The 18,604-nt window shown below is 40.1% G+C and overlaps 1 protein-coding gene across 1 annotated transcript in view; it reads right to left on the bottom strand.

The window, feature by feature from the left end:
• The window catches only part of Kcnq5 (potassium voltage-gated channel subfamily Q member 5), a 536,576-nt gene that overhangs the window by 130,614 nt on the left and 387,358 nt on the right, over positions 1-18,604 (bottom strand). Inside the window, exon 3 of the mRNA XM_041655539.1 lies at positions 7,388-7,514. Within this exon, the coding sequence (XP_041511473.1) occupies positions 7,388-7,514 (127 nt within the window). The remainder of the gene's footprint in view (positions 1-7,387; positions 7,515-18,604) is intronic.

Below are 18,604 nucleotides of genomic sequence, written 5' to 3'. Positions count from 1 at the left end.
ATAAAAATAAAAAATTAAAAAGTATACTATAATACTTACGCGGTATTAATAATACAGTATTTATATGGTGTTCAGAACAGTAGGCAACATGTAACAATTCTCAGTAAATAATGCTACTAGAAAGATAATGAATTTTTTAATAGTCTGATTAAATAGGTTTTAACTATCCTCAACTTCTCATAAGAAAGAAACTATGTGTTACAGGAGAATGTGAATATCGAGAGAAGTTGCAGACGAATCCATGACTGTTAGGCAACAGCCTATGAGAAAGCAGTTTCTAGTAAAGGGGGTAAAAAGCTTTGATGGTACTGAAATGGTTCAGGTCAAGAATAGGTCTATTTCAGTAAAAGATGAGGATAGCACAGAAGTAGAAAAAAAAAATCTTTAGTTGGCAAGCCAGTGGCAGTTCTCGGAGGAATCTCTGTTCTAATTTGTGAACATATTAACAACTTAACTCGCCTTATAATATGGTGAAATCACAGATGTATTTGAATAGCTTCAGCCACGTGCTTGACTCTAATAAAGTCTTCCTTTTTCTTTCAGCCAAGTAGGAAGCTGGCTACATTTTCTAATAAAAAAATATACACACACTTGCTGGCGCTCTCCCGAGGAGCTGCTATTTCAAGTGAAAGTAGACATGCTTAGTACATGGAAAACATCTGAGCTGTGGTTTTACCCCCTTTGTTCCACACCCGTGGAAGTGCCACAGGAAATGGTTAAGAGAGCGATAGGGAGTCTACCTACATTTAACATCACGTACAGATACAAGATTAATAACAGGCTGACATTCTTTGCTGCAATGAGACACACTACAAGACTGAAAAAAACGGATATAACCATGTTATGACTGTTTTTAAAAAGTAGTCACCAAGGACTCCAAAAATAGGCACTATTTGAAGTTGAGGCCGCCTGACATATCAGGCTCATTACTGCCGTCTAAGTAGCGGGATTTGATACTATTTGTGATTCTCAAGTAGGCCATTAAGAAAAAGCTGGATGAAAAAGAATGGCTGTGTTGGCGACCTTGAGGTGATTCAGGCATCTCACTACTCATGCTATAGAAGGCGCGATTTATGTTGGGACATTGAAAACACCATCCGGGAGACAACCCAGGTAGTTACTATAGATGTGCTTTAACTCTGTGAGGTAGGAATGCAGGGATTGGCCAAAGCTGTAGGTAGGTTTTCACAGCAGAGTCAAAGGCATGGGGCTGGTTCAACATGTCGCGGTAAAGAAGAGTTTTGTAATTCCACATCAAAACTAAGCAAAATATCAGAAATAGTAATGAAAGGAAGCATTTTATTTTTTTAAAAAATGCATGTTATTTTTGGAGGGTAAAAAGGCCAGCCAAAGAAACCCACCCTGACCCTGAAACCAAAGCCAGTGAAAGAAACCCACCCTGGATCTGAAACCCAAATGGTGGGGAAAACACTGTAGCCCCGAACCCAGAACCTAAGAAACACACCCTGACTCTGAAACCAGAGACAAAGAAACACACTTTGGCCCTGGAACCAGAGCCAGTGAAAGAAATATGCTCTAACCCCCAAACTAGAGACAAAAAGATAAAAAAGACCAGTGAATGAATCAGTTTGGCCCTGAAACCAGAGCCAACTCTGCCCCTGACCGACTGAACAAGAACCCAACCAATCCTCAAACAGGAAAACCTATCAATCCCTGAGCATGGAATCTAGTATCCTGACCCTGAACCCAGAGCCAGTGAAAGAAACACATCCTGGGTCTGAAACCTGAACTAGTAAAAGAAACACTTTGGCCTTAAACCCAGAGTCTAAGAAATATACCCTGATTCTGAAACCAGAGCCAAAGAAATACACTTTGACTCTAGAACAAGAGCCAGTGAAAGGAATATGCCTTACTGTGAAAATAGAGACGGAAGGCTAAAATGGACCAGTAAAAGAAACACAGTTTGGCAATGAAATTAGAGCCAAATCTGCCCCTGACCAACTAAACCAACCAATCCCTGATCAGGAAAACTAACCAATTCCTGAGCAGAAAATCTTCTCCCTGGGAAAACTCTGCCTCTAAGAAACCCTTTGTCTATTCAGTTGCTGGTTGCCCTTTCTCACCCCGGCAGACACATTCACTCTTCTAGATTCCTCCTTCCCAATTAAATGTGTTTCTTAAAAGAGTTTTGGGTAGAGATCTTTTGCCAGGGTAGAAGAGAAGAGATTTTGCTGAGAAGTTCCCTTAGGGGGAGGGGTGGCTGAGCAGAAAAACCAGAAGAAACAGTTATATTTGCTGGCAAACTCCCTTGGGAGTTGAGCAGAAAAAGGAGCTTTTTGACAGAGCCAGAGGAGATTGCTACATTTCTACAGGAGCTTCCCTTTGAGGATAGTGAAGCAGAAGAAAGATCTTCGGCCAGAGCTGAGCAGAGCACAAGAAGAAAGAGACAGCCCTGCCAGGACATTCCCTTAGGGGAACCGAGCAGAGCCCCGCTGCAACAGCTCTCTCTAGAAGAGCAGGCTTGCTACATCCTGCACAGAGACCATTCTCCACTGCATCCCAGCTCCAGGGATAGCCTGACCTCCCAACAAGTCGGGATCCCTTTCCCTCCAGAGCTGTCCTATTGCAACTCCAGCCTCCAGAGCTGTCTCTTTGCAGCTCCAGGTATAGCCCTGCTCCCCAGTGAATCAGGATACCTTTTTCCCCCCAGAGTTGTAACACTCGAAATTCCAAACACAAGTGTGCAATGACTGCATGATTTCTTCAGTTAATACAGGGTTGGTGATTCAGAAAGAGAAAATGCCGGTCTTTGGAATCAGCCCATGGAGCCTCTATTAAATTGTGTCCAAATATTACTGATGGGAAAACAGGACACTATGCAAGGTCTGACCCTGGTAGTAGCTTCCTTTTGCTTCCAATGCAAAGTGACAACATTGCTGTGTGTTTTAGGTTGCTTTCAACTGCTGTGATAAAACACTGGCCACAAGCATCAAGATAAAAGGGTTTATGCTGCCTTTTAACACCCAGCTCATAAGCTGTCACTGAAGCAAATCAGTGCCAGAACTCAAGGCAGGAACAGAGGTAAGAACCACCGAAGAGCTCTACTTACTGGGTTGCTCTCTCATTCATCCTCAGCTTGTTTTCCAGTACAACCTAGGTCCACCTGCTCAGGGATGACATCACACACAGTGGGTTAGACCCTGCCTTATCAAACACCAATCAAGAACGTGCCCCACGGACTGTCATAGGCCAATCAGATTGCGGTGATCTGCACCGGCGACTCCCTCAGCTAACTTGGCTGTGCCAAGATGAAAGCTAACACTAACTAGGAGTATGCCTGGAAAGAACATTTCCCACAGGGAAGGCATATCAGGCGAGCTGTCATCCTTTCCCAATGTTCAAGAGTTCAAAAAAAGTTTCCTGAATGTGTATCTGGCCTATTCAGACCAGTCCGATCTTTCAAACATATAAAGAATTAATAAGTTTTGTTGTATTTCAGACTCCTTCCTGCTGAGAACATGTATCACAGACAGATAAAAAAGGAACAGTCTTCCTTTCTGCATTCAGCAGGGTAAATTTGGTCGAACAAGGGGACCATAGGGCTGATTTCACCATTTTTACCAGTTTATACCGCCTTTTTATGGAGCCCTGAAAAGATCTAGGAAGGGTCTCAACAGTAATGTGGCATTGCCTTTGCCTTCAGCAGGGGACTTTTGATTCACCTGTGGAAGGTAAAGCCAGGTATATAATACCAATGAGCCATATGCGAATATATTTCACTATTGTATCAATTCAGTTGAAACACAGATCAAACTGTCACGTGGACATTAAACTGAATGCTGAAAGTCGCACACAGTTACCGGCACTGCATGTTCATATTTGGTCCACGCTCTAATGGGAATTCATTATGTATTTATCCGTGACAACGTAAAAAGCAGTTAATTTACTAGATGTAAAATCCTCACTTAAATAAAAAGCTCTCCGAAGTTAACAAAACCGAAATGATGCTAATAGCAAACCATATCAAATCTGCAAGGTCACTATCACCACTGATAGGTGTGCTGAGGCAAGTGAGGTGACAGAGACCAGAAGATCATGTTCTGAGCAAGACTTTCAAAGATCTGAGGCAGAGAGAGAGAAAGATTAAAAGACTACCATATACTGACACATCCATGGCTGGAAAGAGCTATCAAGAGGCAGCAGGCATCTGGGAAAGAACTTTCTTTTTAGCTTAAAGAGCAGAAATACATTGGCATTGCCTTTGGGACGGGAAGGCAACCAAGTTTTAATTGGTTTGAAAATCTGGATTGGAATATCCCTGCAGTCATGAATGAAACAATCTTATGCTGCAGAAGTTGCGTGAGTCTTGGCCAACCACCTGCCTTGGGAATTGTTTTGCTTGGGTCTTTCATGGAACAGAGAGTCCTTGTTTTGTGGTCGCCTCACTTCAAGTGATAATCCTTCATAGCCTTGTTTGAGCAGAGGATTCAGAATGAAAAAAAAAACATCTGGGGTGTGTGTGGGGGATCAAATGCTCAGTGCCTTGTGTTGTGGGGCTGTAAGCTGCCATTTGCTTTTTTCCACACCTAGCACGATGGTTTCCAGATGAGAAAGGCTGGTGTTAGCAGAGCCTGCAGAGATGGAAACTCTACTTTTTGAAAGCACTCTACGGCTCCTGCCACTCACAAGGGGAGAAAGATTAAGGGGTGTGATCAAAGGGATTGCTCAGCAATTTCTAACTCCTCACACAAGGGAGCAAACTCTCTTATCAATTAAGTCCCACTTTCTCAGCTTGGAAATATTTGGAGTAAGCCTCACCGAGAACTTCCAGCATTTGGATTGGAGTGGTTGCCTAGCAAGTGAGAAAGGCAAAAGAGCAGGGAAACCAAATTTAGCTGTCTAATAATAGTTTTGATATGCAGAGTTTTCGGTTTTAAGATATGGTTTTAAATATATTACTGAGAGATGCCAGGTCTTAACTCCACAGGGCTCCATAATACCTTTATCAGGAGGCATCATTTTAAACTGAATCTCAACAGAATGGAGTCCCTCCTTGAACTCAGAAGCTAGGGCCAATGAAGTCTGCTATTTGAATAGGAATTGTGGGTAAGGGAATCATATTTCAGAGTGTAGAACTCAGGATCACCCTTAAAGTTTTCAGAGCAGAAGCCATGCTGTGGTGAAGGCGTAAGTCACAAACAATGCTACACCAATTCGGGGTTATGATTATTAGGGTGGTATTTATTTAAAGGGGAAAAAACTTACAGATCACTGTCCCAGGCAACAGCCCTCTACGCAACCAGGAAAGGAGTCTAGTCGCAGGCGGAGCAGGAAGTGAAGAGAGAGAGGAGAGGGAAGTGGCCGCTTTTTTAAAGGGAGAGAAACCACGCCCCAGTGGGCTGGTACCTCAGCGGTGATAGGCTGGAGGAGTGGGAGGACCTCCCGCAACACCTCCCCCTTTTGTTTAAATAAGAGAGTTCTAAACCTACTATGAAATTATATACAATAAGTACAAATATCCTATTCTAACTAGCTTAGGTCTTGTATAATAAATAACTTGGCCAAGTCATGAGAGAAAGTAACTACATTTATATAGTCTTCAACCCCATCGAAGATCTGAGAAGGGAAATAATGTTACCTGGGTAATTAGGAAGTTCAGTAAAACAACTTCCAAAACATGCAACAAATTACAGAGACAACTAGCTACCTGGGCAATCACCCAAAGTCACATTAGCAGCGTTGAAGCAACCAACTTTGGCTAAGGCCTAACATAACTGACATACCATTTTCTAAGGCAAGCAACTTTTTAAAACTATCTTACCCTGTCTTGGCAGGATATGACAGTCCTGTTTTATCCATTGATGCATGCTCTGTATCTTTGTCAGTTGTTGAGGTATGGGCATTTCTTTGCCCAAACGCCAGTTCTGCCAAAAAGAAAGGCTCCAGGTGGAGTGTCTTTGGTGCTCAACATTCTCTCGGGAATAGAGTGGTGTTGCCAGGAGCAATTGTGTCTCACTACCACAAAACTCTGAGTTAGGTTAAAGGCCATTTTCTACAGCTCTTTGAAGAAGTTGAAGATTATCTATCTATACTGAGTATAATCTCTATATATCTAAAGAACCTGATTAGTCTATTATAAATGACAAACTTAGATGACTATTAGTCTATATAATTCTCAATATCTATCTAACTTAAAGACTAAGACAATAAACGACTGTGAAACAAATGAGGACAATGACCTCCAAATATAAACAATGTACAAATAAACATTGCAGTAGGTAAATATATATCAATACACAATCATTATATAAGTATCTTAATCAGAGGTAGAAATGTACACTGCAATATGGTAAATATATACAATATATATATATATCAATACAATATATGTCAATACATAAAAAAATGTTTTAAACAGAGGTAGAAACATGCATGCGTACAATAGTCAATATAATTTAACTTTGTATCAATATACAAGACAAATACCAATGTATTTGTCTAAAAACAGTAACTCACAATTACAAATCTATTATCCCATCATCCCTCTTTTTTTTTTTTTCGAAATGATCCCTGAGCGTATAAAATTCCTCCCCCAACCCTCAATCGTATACTAATTATAATCAACCCCTAAATGATGTCCCTAAACCCAAGGGCAAGTTTTATTGGGAAAGGGGACGTCGTCCTCTAGAATTACTTCCAGCTGTCATGGGGGCGACGTTCTTTCTGGGGGATCCTGTGAAAGTGAAATGATGGTTAAATTTCAAGATCAATGTCTTTTAAAATTGCCAATAGTCTCTGAAAGCCGAACTTGGGGCCGCCAAGCCGAACTCGCGGCTGCGAGTGGGGAAAGGAGAGGTTCTAAAACCAAACGTTGGGTGCCAAAATGAAGGCGTAAGTCACAAACAATGCTACACCAATTCGGGGTTATGATTATTAGGGTGGTATTTATTTAAAGGGGAAAAAACTTACAGATCACTGTCCCAGGCAACAGCCCTCTACGCAACCAGGAAAGGAGTCTAGTCGCAGGCGGAGCAGGAAGTGAAGAGAGAGAGGAGAGGGAAGTGGCCGCTTTTTTAAAGGGAGAGAAACCACACCCCAGTGGGCTGGTACCTCAGCGGTGATAGGCTGGAGGAGTGGGAGGACCTCCCGCAACACTGTGGTCTTCAGGTATGCTAGAGTGTATGTGCTACTAAAAATAATACACGGATGTATGTTGGTGTGATTTAAATACAACCTTGTAGTATATTGTAGAGCTAATTAACACACGTGCACATACACACAGAGACAGAGAGACAAAAAGAGAGAGAGAGAGCCAGCCCACAGTCAATAATTCCTGGATGTTGCCTTCTAGTATCAACTGAATGTTGTAAAGCTAGAGAGAGAAGAAAACGTTCAGTACCATCAATCCTGAGACTCTGATACTCACCTATTACACAGAAAGGCTTTCGAGCGAACCTTAGTCTTCCTTGCCATCCTCTATAACGACAACAGCAGCCTGCAGACCAGATTCGAATGATGAACTCCAAGCCAAAGACAACGATCATCACGAACTCCTAGAATAACAGAACAGATGTCAGAGAGAAGCATTACAGAGTAACCTACTCTAAGAACCTGGGTGAATATTTCTGCACCTTAAATTACTGGGCTTGGGACATCTGGCTGATGTCTAAAGAACTTTCTTCTCTACAAAACTAGCCTGAAGACTACCAAAGCCTCCTATTTTCTGGTCTCCTATCATGGGATACATGCCTTCTCAGGTCTTTAATACTGTGAAGGTGTCAGTTTTAATAGAAAACACAAAGGTCGAATAGTAATGTTTCCTCACCTGGGATGTATAGCATCGCTGGCTTTAATTGCTTGTAACATGAAAATAGAGACTCTTGAAATACAATGGAAGTGTATAGACACTGAGCTTCATTGTGCTGCAAGGAGCGACATAATCCCTAAGATTGCAAGTTCCTCCCAGAGAATAAGAAATAACTTTTAGGAGTATTCACCCTTTGGTTACAGTATTAGAATCTTATTTTTTTTTTCAGTGTTAGAGTTTTCAAACACAGGAGGTTTCAGATGGATAACTATCTGTGTGACACATATATCTGCTGTCAGAAGGGAGACCCAGAATCCTCTAGCTGTGAAGCGTGTTAATTATCGTACTGCCCTTTGGCAATAGCTGTCTGAACAACAACACCTGCACCAGCAAAAAGCCTTGGAGATTATTTAGGAAAAGCTGTGAGTTAACCCCGGGGAAAGGCCAAATACAGCGGCTCTTAAACGGCCAGTCCCAGAGGAGGTTTGTCAGAGAAAATAATTCTGGATAAGTCTAGCAAAGTCACTTGGTACTATAGAGGCAGATCCTGAGTTTATTAAAATTGGTTTGTTTTTAAAGATATCTTTGCTGCTTGACAACAAGGACTGTCATTATTTATAGTACAGATGATACACATTAAGCAAGGTTATGATAATGGATGGATTATAAAACTGATACACGGTTGATATTAAAGCGGCCTCACATCACAGAAATGCAGATTGTAGAAATATCAAAGTTGCAAGTTGTTTTCCATGAAGGTAAATTTGTTATCAAACTCTTGAAAACGACATGTTTGTACATACTTCATGCCAACATGTCTTTGATTTATGTGATGACAGGCTATGCGTTTGAAATGTCCCCCAGAGGCACACTGTCCTATCCTCCTGCGACGCTGCACTGAAGCACACACAAACACTTCTCATGATGAGAGATAAATCCCCTATAGCATTGTGACTCACGATTACATAAGAGCGCTTCTTGGATCAATATCTGCAAATAATTTATGCACAGATGACCAAATCTATGGTCAATATAGCAACGGCGGGAATCCGAGGGTTTTATTTAGTTTTGGCTTGTTGTGGGCTTTGAAAGCTTGTGAGTAGAATCTGTTCATTTATTATGGTGTCAAAATGTTACACCATCTGTTTTTAAGAGCACATTTCTCAACGTCTAACAACCACTCCCTTGATCTGAGCTTGCGCACAACCCAAGTTCATTAGCAGCCTCCCTGCCCCTCCCCCCACTATTCTTTCCCTGGACCTCTACCTCTTTTAGGAAGGTTAGTACTCCAGGTGTGAGAATTCACATGATGGAGAACCTTCTTCCCACAAATCCTGATGTGTGGCCTCATTACACAGACATCACCATGAGATGATGCTTCTGTCTCATGTAAGCAGACAACTGAGGGGCTGGTCCCTGTTCAGATGGTGTCACTAAAAGGCAGGGAATGTGCGAAGCGCCAACACCTCTTGCGACTGTTTGGGCAGACCTGACTTTCTGAAACACTAGGTAATCCCATAACGGAGTCCCAGCTAACTGGAGACCCTCTAATTTGGCACCAAAGCCCAGGGTGTTGCCTGCTTCCTGCCCCTTTGTCTGCAGACGTAGTGCCTGGACGTACGGCCCTCCCCTCACACTACCACATAATGCCGGTTGCGTGCCATTCGGATTCATTGCCTAGTAACTCAATATAACCATAGCTGATTAGATAATGCGCATGTACACCAGGAAGCATACACGTTAAACAAGATCTGCACCCAAATGCCGGTCTCTAGAGTCTGCTTTCCGGGAACTCATCATGAGTCACTCCTTGCCCACTTCCTGGAAATTCATCTCTCTCCCTCCTCCCCCACTGAACCACAGGTGAGAGCGAGATACCCCCACAGATAACACCAGCAAGTACAGGGGATTGTTCTTAAGAAGAGGATGCTAAAAACCATTGGTCCACTTCTATGCTGCAGTGAGGCAGGATAAATTATGTCTACAAATTCTTTATTTAATGCCCATTATTCAGGAATATGGATTGATGCTTTCTGGTTTTGTTTTGTTTTAAAACGAGATTAGGGAGAAATGTCAACAATGCTTTCTTTGCGAAACAAAAACTTCTAGAACTGCACAGAAAACAGAGAAACCCACAGTTATATTTGGGGGCATCACCGTCCCCTTCTCTTAGAAGTCCTAGAACAGAAGTAGTGGAGAGAAAGTCAGCAAGTCTAAAGAGTATCCGAATAACAAAGAAATGGGATCTGGATAGAGATTTGCCTCCTCCACAACCCCAACAGAATATGCATCTTTATGTTACAAACTTCTTGATTTGATTCTTTTCTTCATTAAAATAATTCAAGATAGAACACACTCTAGGCTATCAATGAAATCATGTGGACTGTGTTGTCAACTTATAAGGGAGTTCAATTATAAATCAATAGTAAAAAGACAAGCATATCTCTAAACGTGGAAAATTGAAAAATACACTTTTATGCATTTTATTAGTCAAAGAAAATCTCAGGAAAATTATAAAATATAAATAACTGAAAAATAATGAAAATACAACCTACCAAAATGTTCAGGTGCAACCACCACAGTGAGGAGGGGCACATTTATATCACGAAATCCTCACATTTAAAATAAAAGTCTCAGACTAATAATCTAGGACCACAGCTGAAAGACTGAAGATAGAAGAATAAAACTGGTCCAAAGAAAGCAGAAAAGTGAAATAACAAACATAAGAGAAGAAGAGTGTTTCCTTTACCGCACAACCTCTCCAGCAGAAGTTGTCATCAGTGTTTTTGATCGTGGCCATTCTTACAATTTGTGCTGGAGAAGGTGTGGAATAAAGGGAACACTTCTGCATTGCTGGTGAGAGTGCATGGTGGTACAGCCCCTTGGGATAGCAGTGTGGCGATTTCTCAGAAAATTAGGAAACAATCTTCCTCAAGACTCAGCAATACCACTTTTGGATATATATCCAAAGGATGCTCAATCATACTACAAGGACATGTGCTCAGTTATGTTCATAGCAGCATTGTTAGTCATAGCCAGAACCTGGAAACAATCTAAATGCCTCTCAACTGAAGAACGAATAAGGGAAATGTGATACATTTACACAATGGAATATTTCACAGCAGAAAAAAATAACGACATCTTGAAATTTTCAGGCAAATGGACAGAACTAGAAAACATCAATTTGAGTGAGTAACCCAGACCCAGAAAGACAATTATCACATGCATTTACTCATAGTGGTTTTTAAACATAAAGCAAAGAAAACCAGCCTACAGATCACAATCCCAGAAAACCTAGACAACAATGAGGACCCTAAGAGAAACATACATGAATCTAATCTACATGGGAAGTAGAAAAATACAAGATCTCCTGAGTAAATTGTGAACATGGTGATCATGGGAGAGGGTTGAAGGGAAGGGGAGAGAAAGGGAGGGCAGCGAGAAAATTGTATAGCTCAATAAAACCAGTTTAAAAAAAAGGGGAAAATAAGAGAAGAAAGTAATGCAATAGAAAGGAAACAGAAAATCCATGAAACAAAAAACTGCTTCTATGAAAACAATCAATAAAATTGGCAAATCTTTTGTAAACTGATAGAAATCACCAATCTCAAGAATTGATAGACATGGTGGCTGTGAAAAATCAGTAAGGAGTCTTCATGGGTGTAGCTTCTGTGAGCACGAGAAGACAGAACCTCCCAGCAAACCCCTGCTCTTTTGGGTCTTACAACCTTTCCACACCTTCTTATGCAGCAATGTTCCCTAGGTCCTAGATGTAGGAACGTTTTGCAGATGTATCCATTGGGATTGGGCCCCACAGCTCTGCATTTTGATCAGCTATCGTGTTCTGTACTGGGCTCCATCTGTTCTAAAGGGAAGTTTTCTATGTAAGTTTGGTAAAGTGGTGGTTGTAAGTTCTTTTCCCTGATTCCGGACTGCACTACCACTGAGTAGTTGGCTAGGTTTCTAGTACCAGGCATGATTTCCTTCTTGTTGAGGGTGTCTTAAATCCAATTAGAGAGCTGTTGGTTCCTGCCAAAGTATGTGTGCCACTACGGCATTCTTAGGGTTCTTGTGCCAAATTAATCACTGTGTGGTTCATAATTCCAGAAAGTCTTACTAATCTGATTGCCTAACCATGAACTGAACAAGGATAGGGAAAAGCCTCAACCCTATGCCAAGAACTAAAGAATGCTAAGGGTGGGAAAATTGCCTTTCCTAAGGAAGAGCATACAAAGAGTCAGCCCTGAAAACAGACACAGAGGTAACAAATAGATGGAGCAGGTTATATTTGGGAATAAATACTCATGTACATATATGCATGCACAACACCAAAAACAAGGAACGAGCAAGTAAGGGAAGGTTTGGAGAGGAAAAAGGAGGGCGAAAATGATGTGATTATATTATAATTTCTTTTTAATATTTATTTATTTATTTTGGTTTTCTTGAGGCAGGGTTTCTCTGTAGCTTTGGAGCCTGTCCTGACACTTGTTTTGTATACCAGGCTAGGCTTGAATCTGCCTCTGCCTTCTGAGTGCTGGGATTAAAGCTATGCTCTACCATTTCCCGGTTATAATTTCAAAAAAGAAAGGAAGCAGTTAAAAACCTGATAAAGAAATGCTAGGAATGATGATGTACAGATAAATTTCACAATATAGAAAATTGGACAAACGCCATGAAAATAAAACAAATAAAAATTTAAATAGTTTTATAATCTATAAAAATTTAAATCCATAATTTAAAAGATTCTGTCAAAGCTGTGTTTAGGCTAAACAGTTTCAATACTGAAATCAGACAATAGGTAGAGAAAAAATAATGCTGGTTCCACAACACTTTTTCTAGAATAAAGAAAATAAAGAAAAATTTAATTTTTCCTATCTAGCTTCACACAATTTCTTCCAGGAAATAAGAAACCTTCCTAATTCTTCCCCTCTCCCCATTGACACAAGTTCTTGGTGGGTAACCCATGCTGGCTTGGAGCACACTGTATAGCTCAGGCTGGCTTTAACTTGTGACACCCACTGTTCTACCCCCTAGTGCTGGACCAGAGGCATATGTCAATAGATGCCTTACACCCAATTCACTTGTTAAGGAAATTCAATGCTAGTCTTGAATTCCTGAACTAAAGCCATTCTCTCGCCATACCTTCCAGGTGAGCTGAGACGACAGGCATGCAAACTATTGCATGGCTAATGTTAATAGAACAATAAACTAGGGGCTGGAGAGATGGCTCAGTGGTTAAGAGCACATACTGTTCTTCGTGAGGACCTGAGTTTAATTCCCAGTACCCACATCAGGTGGTTTACAACATCTGTAATACCAGCTCCAGGGAGATCTCACACCTCTAGTCTCTGTGGACACTTGCATTCATGTGTACATATCACACACACACACTCCAAATAATAAAAATCTTAAAAAAGAAAAATAAACTAAAACTAAAAACAAATGTCTCTCATAAACTTAGATGTGAAAAAACTTCAATAAAATATTAGCAAACAGAAACCCATTGGTATATACATAATATACCAAGTACAATTTATTTGAGGCATGTAAGATTTGTTCAGTGTTTGAAACAAACCCATCCAATGCATTCCATCAACAAACTAAAAAAGGTAAAATTTTACATAAATATATCAATCAGTTCAGGAAGAACCACTGTCATCTCTTCCTTTATAAAACATACAACAGCTGAGAAAGAGTGTGATTAATATCAGCAAGCTGATAAATATCATCTATAACCCCCCTTGCAGTTAACATATTTAATGTTAAAAAATGAATGGCATTTTCAAAAATCAAGATAGAGGCAAGATGTCTATGTTCGTCCTTCTAATTAAATATTTTACTCTAAGTTGTAATGATTGGAATGAAACAAATTAAGTCAGTAAAAGGTCCAGTTTAGAGAGTCAAACAGGAATGTTCTGTGCAATCTGAGGACATTATTGTCCATAACATGCCAAGGAGTCTACAGTCTATGGTAAGTTTAGTATAGAAAGGTCAATACATAAAATGTCAATCATATAGCACAAAATCCCGGCATATGCAATGAGCATGTTGCAGCCCAAATTCACAATATGGTAATATTTACAATCATTTCAAATAAAAATACTGTTTAGCCGTGCCCTTAGCAGAACATGTGCAGCTTTGTATGTAGCACAGATTACAAATTATTAAAGAAAGAAACAAGAGAAGATTCCAATATGCGGATAGAAGGACCAGATTTACCAACCAGTGCAGTTAATATAAAAGCATCCCATCAAAACCTTAGAAAAGCTTCCTGGGGATTCACACTTCTTCCCAACTGTGCATGGAAATTTACAGGCCTTTGAAATCTTAAGGCAGTCTGGTAAAGATGAAAGGAATGACTTTACAAAATATTAAAGTCTATTATATGGCTCCAGGCACCGTGATTGTGTGGTATTTGCAGGACAGACACACAGAGCAGTGGGTGAGATAAGAGATCTTAGAAATAGAACTATGCATATATGCTCTACTGAATTTTGTCAAAGGAACAGAGACAATTCAATCTTCCAACTCCACATCAACGGACAGAAAGGAAAGGTGGGAGGAAGAATGGAAGGAGGCAAGGTCATCAATAAATAAGTAAGTAAGTAAATAAACAAATAAATAAATAAGATGAGGATGGCAGGATTAAGCAGGAATAGGTAACAAAAGGAAAAGAGAGAAGGGAAGGAAGCATGATGACTCCTAACTGTACAACTCATAGTTTACACTAAACTTGGGTATGAAGTATCAACCCATCTTTAATCCCAGTATTTAGGAGACAGAAGCAGGCAGATCTCTGCTAGTTCAAGACCAGCCTGATCTACCAAGGGAATTCCAGGCCACTCAGAGCTATGTAGAGAGACCTTGTCTCAAAAGAGGGGCATAATTATGAAAACTATGAAACTTTCAGTGAAAACCACACATAAGAGCTGCACAACCTCAAGGTAGATAATACCCCCACCTGACTAAAGAAGGGGAGAGAACACAATTTCCTACCCTAGCAGTTGATAGCTGCTGAGAGAGGAGAAGTCATGCTCAGGAATGCCTGGTCCAAAAAAGCCTAACTCCAGGGTTTATATTGCTTATCCCTGTGTGTGTTTGTTTTTCTTGTTTGATGGAGGAGGGTCATCGGTCTATGTGTTACTCTCATTGGTTAATTAATAAAGAAAACTGCTTGGCCTGATAGGTCAGAACATAGGTAGGTGGGGAAGAAAGAACAGAATGCTGGGAAGAAGGCAATGAGGCAGATGCTATGGAGCCCGCTGCCAGGTCAGACATGCTGAATCTTTCCTGGTAAGCCACCACCTCGTGGTGCTACACAGAATATTAGAAATGGGTTAATCACGATGTGAGAGTTATCCAATAAGAGGCTAGAATTAACAGGCCAAGCAGTGTTTAAATGAATATAGTTTGTGTGTTGTTATTTGGGTGTAAAACTAGCCATGCTTGAGCCGGGTGGGACGAAAAGCAGGCCTGCTCACCTCTTCACTACACTTGTTTTTGCTGCTGTTGCTAATTTTTATTTTTGCTTGTTTCCTTGTTTTAAAGAGAGAAACACCATGAAGCTGGGTGCACAAGGAGGTGGGGAAGGACCTGGGAGAAGCTGGGGAAGGGGACAAAAAATGATTGCATGAACATCTGAATAATAAACAAAATACTTTAAATGGTATGATAGAAATTTTTATATGTTTTAGCTAAGCAAAGTGTCATTAGACTTGACACTAAAAACACAAATATAATAAGGAAATTTGCACTCTGTCAAAATTAAAAACTTTTGCTTGGAGAAAGCCTAGGTCAAAAAAGTGAAAAAGTAAATTACAGGTTAGAGGAAAATATTTACAAGCCATGGATTTGATGACAAGCCAGAATCTAGAAGACATAAAAAAACCACGATAAATCAATAATATAAAGTCAAAAGTTCAATTATAAGGTTGGCAAAGGATATTATTACTAATATACCTTAATGTATATTATTTATTAAGAATATATATACTGAAGAGAAGTAACAGATGACAAGAACATACTTGAAATGGTATTTGTCAACATTAGTCATCAGGGAAATGTAAATTAAAACCTCAATGAGAAATCACTCCACTCAGAATTGTTAAAATAAGAAGCCTCGAGATTAGGGAAATGATCAGAACTGAGACTGTTTCCTTAAGTCCACATGCCTCCACTTGTGATACCCGCAAGCAACGTAAAGCTTGAGAAACCTGAAAATGACCCATGGATCTAGCAATTACTGTTACCTTAGTTGTGACATTGTGATAATTTTACCAAGTGCTAACCTTTGGGGAAATTGGGCAAAGTAGACATAGGGTATATCTACTGCTCCTTACTCCTACATGAGACGATACAGTCATCTTGATGAAAGTTTTAGTGAAAAAAAGTCACTCTTAGTGATCCAACTACAGGGTAGACTCATGAGAAGGAATGGTTCTTCATGGCCAGTTGCCTAGGATTCAGCTTCTCTATTTTCCGGGTCAAAATGCACTCTCTAGGTTACCCTTTATGTAGGGTCTTCATACATTAAACCAGATAATAAGGTAGTCTGTCTACATAAAATCAAATGAGTTAAAACTCTGCTCAGTTGGAATGATCCAAATGACTTCAAATGTTCACACAGGATGATTAAAGTTAGAAGCAAAACTTTTAGCTGCTGTGAGACAGGTCCTCCTGTCCAATCTTAGGTTAAATCAGTTTTCACTTGGTTGAGCTAAATTGTCCACCACTTAGTTAAATGACAGTATGTAGATTTTGTGATAATATTCAAAGTACTTGATCTCCTTGGAGGAATAGTTACAGTAAAATTGATGTTGCTAATATTAGATCTATTATTTTTTACTGAAGCCCCTAGCAGCTTGGCTATGAGAGCCTTCTATAAAGCCAAGGGCAATGATACATATTTTCATCATCTCTTTTGAAGGAGTTGTCCAATTTCATCATTATTCATCACATAATTTTGATAAACCTAGGACAACTTTCTTATTTTCCTTAAATAGGAAGGGACGAATTAGAAGCTGCAGTGGATAAAGGCACTTGATACCAAGCTTGACACCTTGAGTTCAAACACTAGGACCTGCATGTTGGAAGGAGAGAAATGAATCTTGAGAGTTCTCATATGATTTCTGTGCACAGATCCACAGGTGGTGCCCCCCTCATCTACCCATTCCCATACAAATAACCAATCAGTTAACTTCATTTTAAAAAATAATAAGAAAATGTATATAAAAAAAATCAAGGAACCTAGGAGGCTGTGATACAGATAGTCCTGAATTCGGTAAGCCTCCTTCCCAGATAATAAGGTAATCTGTCTCCATAAAATCTTTTCATTGAGAGAGATGACTTTGCTGTATATTGCTTGATAGTCACAGTCTATTCTTGATGCTAGTTTGTTTATAGGTTACTCTTAAAACACTTTTAGGTTAAGAGTGACTTATCTATTTTTGGTACAAATTCAGGATTCCTAAAGGCACATGTATTAGCTGTTTTCTCATTAGCTAACAGCAAGCTAATTAGAACAGTGACCTATTTCTAATTTCCAAGCTGTCTGCTATGACTATTAGTTACTTGTGTCTTGTTTCCTGCCATCAAATGGTATTTTCTTTGTTTGCGAAGATGAACCGCCAGCATTTCAAACCTCCTGACATTTACACCAGTTCTTAAGAAGCTGTGCCTAATTAAACATGCAAAATGGAACTCTTGCTTTATATTCAGAGTGTTGCCCTCATCAATTCTCAGCCATTTCCACGCAGTTCTTTGTGTGTGCGTATATTTACAGCAGCACAGAGCTAGGGGGCCAGCGTGTCTCCTCACATAATCTCTGCAGGAAGAGAATTGGGGACATAAATGGTAAGGAAAGGCACCAGTCACAAGGATTGCTGGTCATAGTCACTAACATGGAAAATTCCACCAGAATAATACATATCATGAAGATCTAGAAACGCCCCTTTGCTTAAATTGACATATAAAAATAAACAAACAAAAACTAATCACTTCTTGGAATGTTGCCTCTTTGGAGCTGAGGAAAAATATCATCGAAAGCATGCCTATTAGGGCCTAGAGAGATGGCTCAGTAGTTTGAAGCACATGATATTCTTCAGAGGACTTGGGTTCAATTCCCTGCACCCATGTGGAAGTTTACAACCATCTGTAGCTCCATTTAAAGGTTATCTGATTTCCTCTTTTGTCCTCTACAGACACTGCCCTCACACAGTACATGGACACCAGAGCAAGTAAAACACCCTTACGCATAAAATAATTTAAAATAATTAAAAAGAAAACATGCCTACTGAATAGTATACAGATCACATCACATACTGTTATCAACCTAGTTTTCAAATGTCTCCTTACTTTGGAGACATGTGACTATCATATAAACTCTTAGTGTTTTTGAGGAGATCTAGAGGGAGCTAATGTCTTACTAGATAGAACAATTCAATTCTAGATGGAAGACAAATGGGTGCTTTCAAATCAGGTCTGTGTGGTGGAGGTGGTGGCGGCGAGCAGACAACGGAACTTTCCTAAATTGCTTAGCCTGTGGGAGGTGGAGTGTGGATGAGGACAGAGCTGTGGGAGTGGGATGTGGACAGAGAAAGTAGAATGAGGTATGAAGGGGCAGCAGCGCTTCCAGCCTTGGAATTCAAACTCCTCGGAGAGTTTTCAAACACATAACTGAGGCACCGCGTTGACGGGAAGACACAGATGGGAGAGCTGTGTAAAAGCAGAAAAACGCGGTGTCTGTCAAGCTCCCCTCTTTTGGGTAATCCAGTCTTACATTTCTCTAAACATCTTTTAGCCTTTCAAGTTTGTCACTGTTTGAAGTATGTCTCCCGT

The sequence above is a fragment of the Microtus oregoni genome, unplaced genomic scaffold, assembly GCF_018167655.1.
Source record: "Microtus oregoni isolate MIOR12 unplaced genomic scaffold, Mior012 000007F_ref0000211, whole genome shotgun sequence".
In the NCBI taxonomy this organism is placed as follows: domain Eukaryota; kingdom Metazoa; phylum Chordata; class Mammalia; order Rodentia; family Cricetidae; genus Microtus; species Microtus oregoni.
Note: the sequence above shows the minus strand (reverse complement) of the source record. Positions and strands in the feature narration are given on the sequence as shown.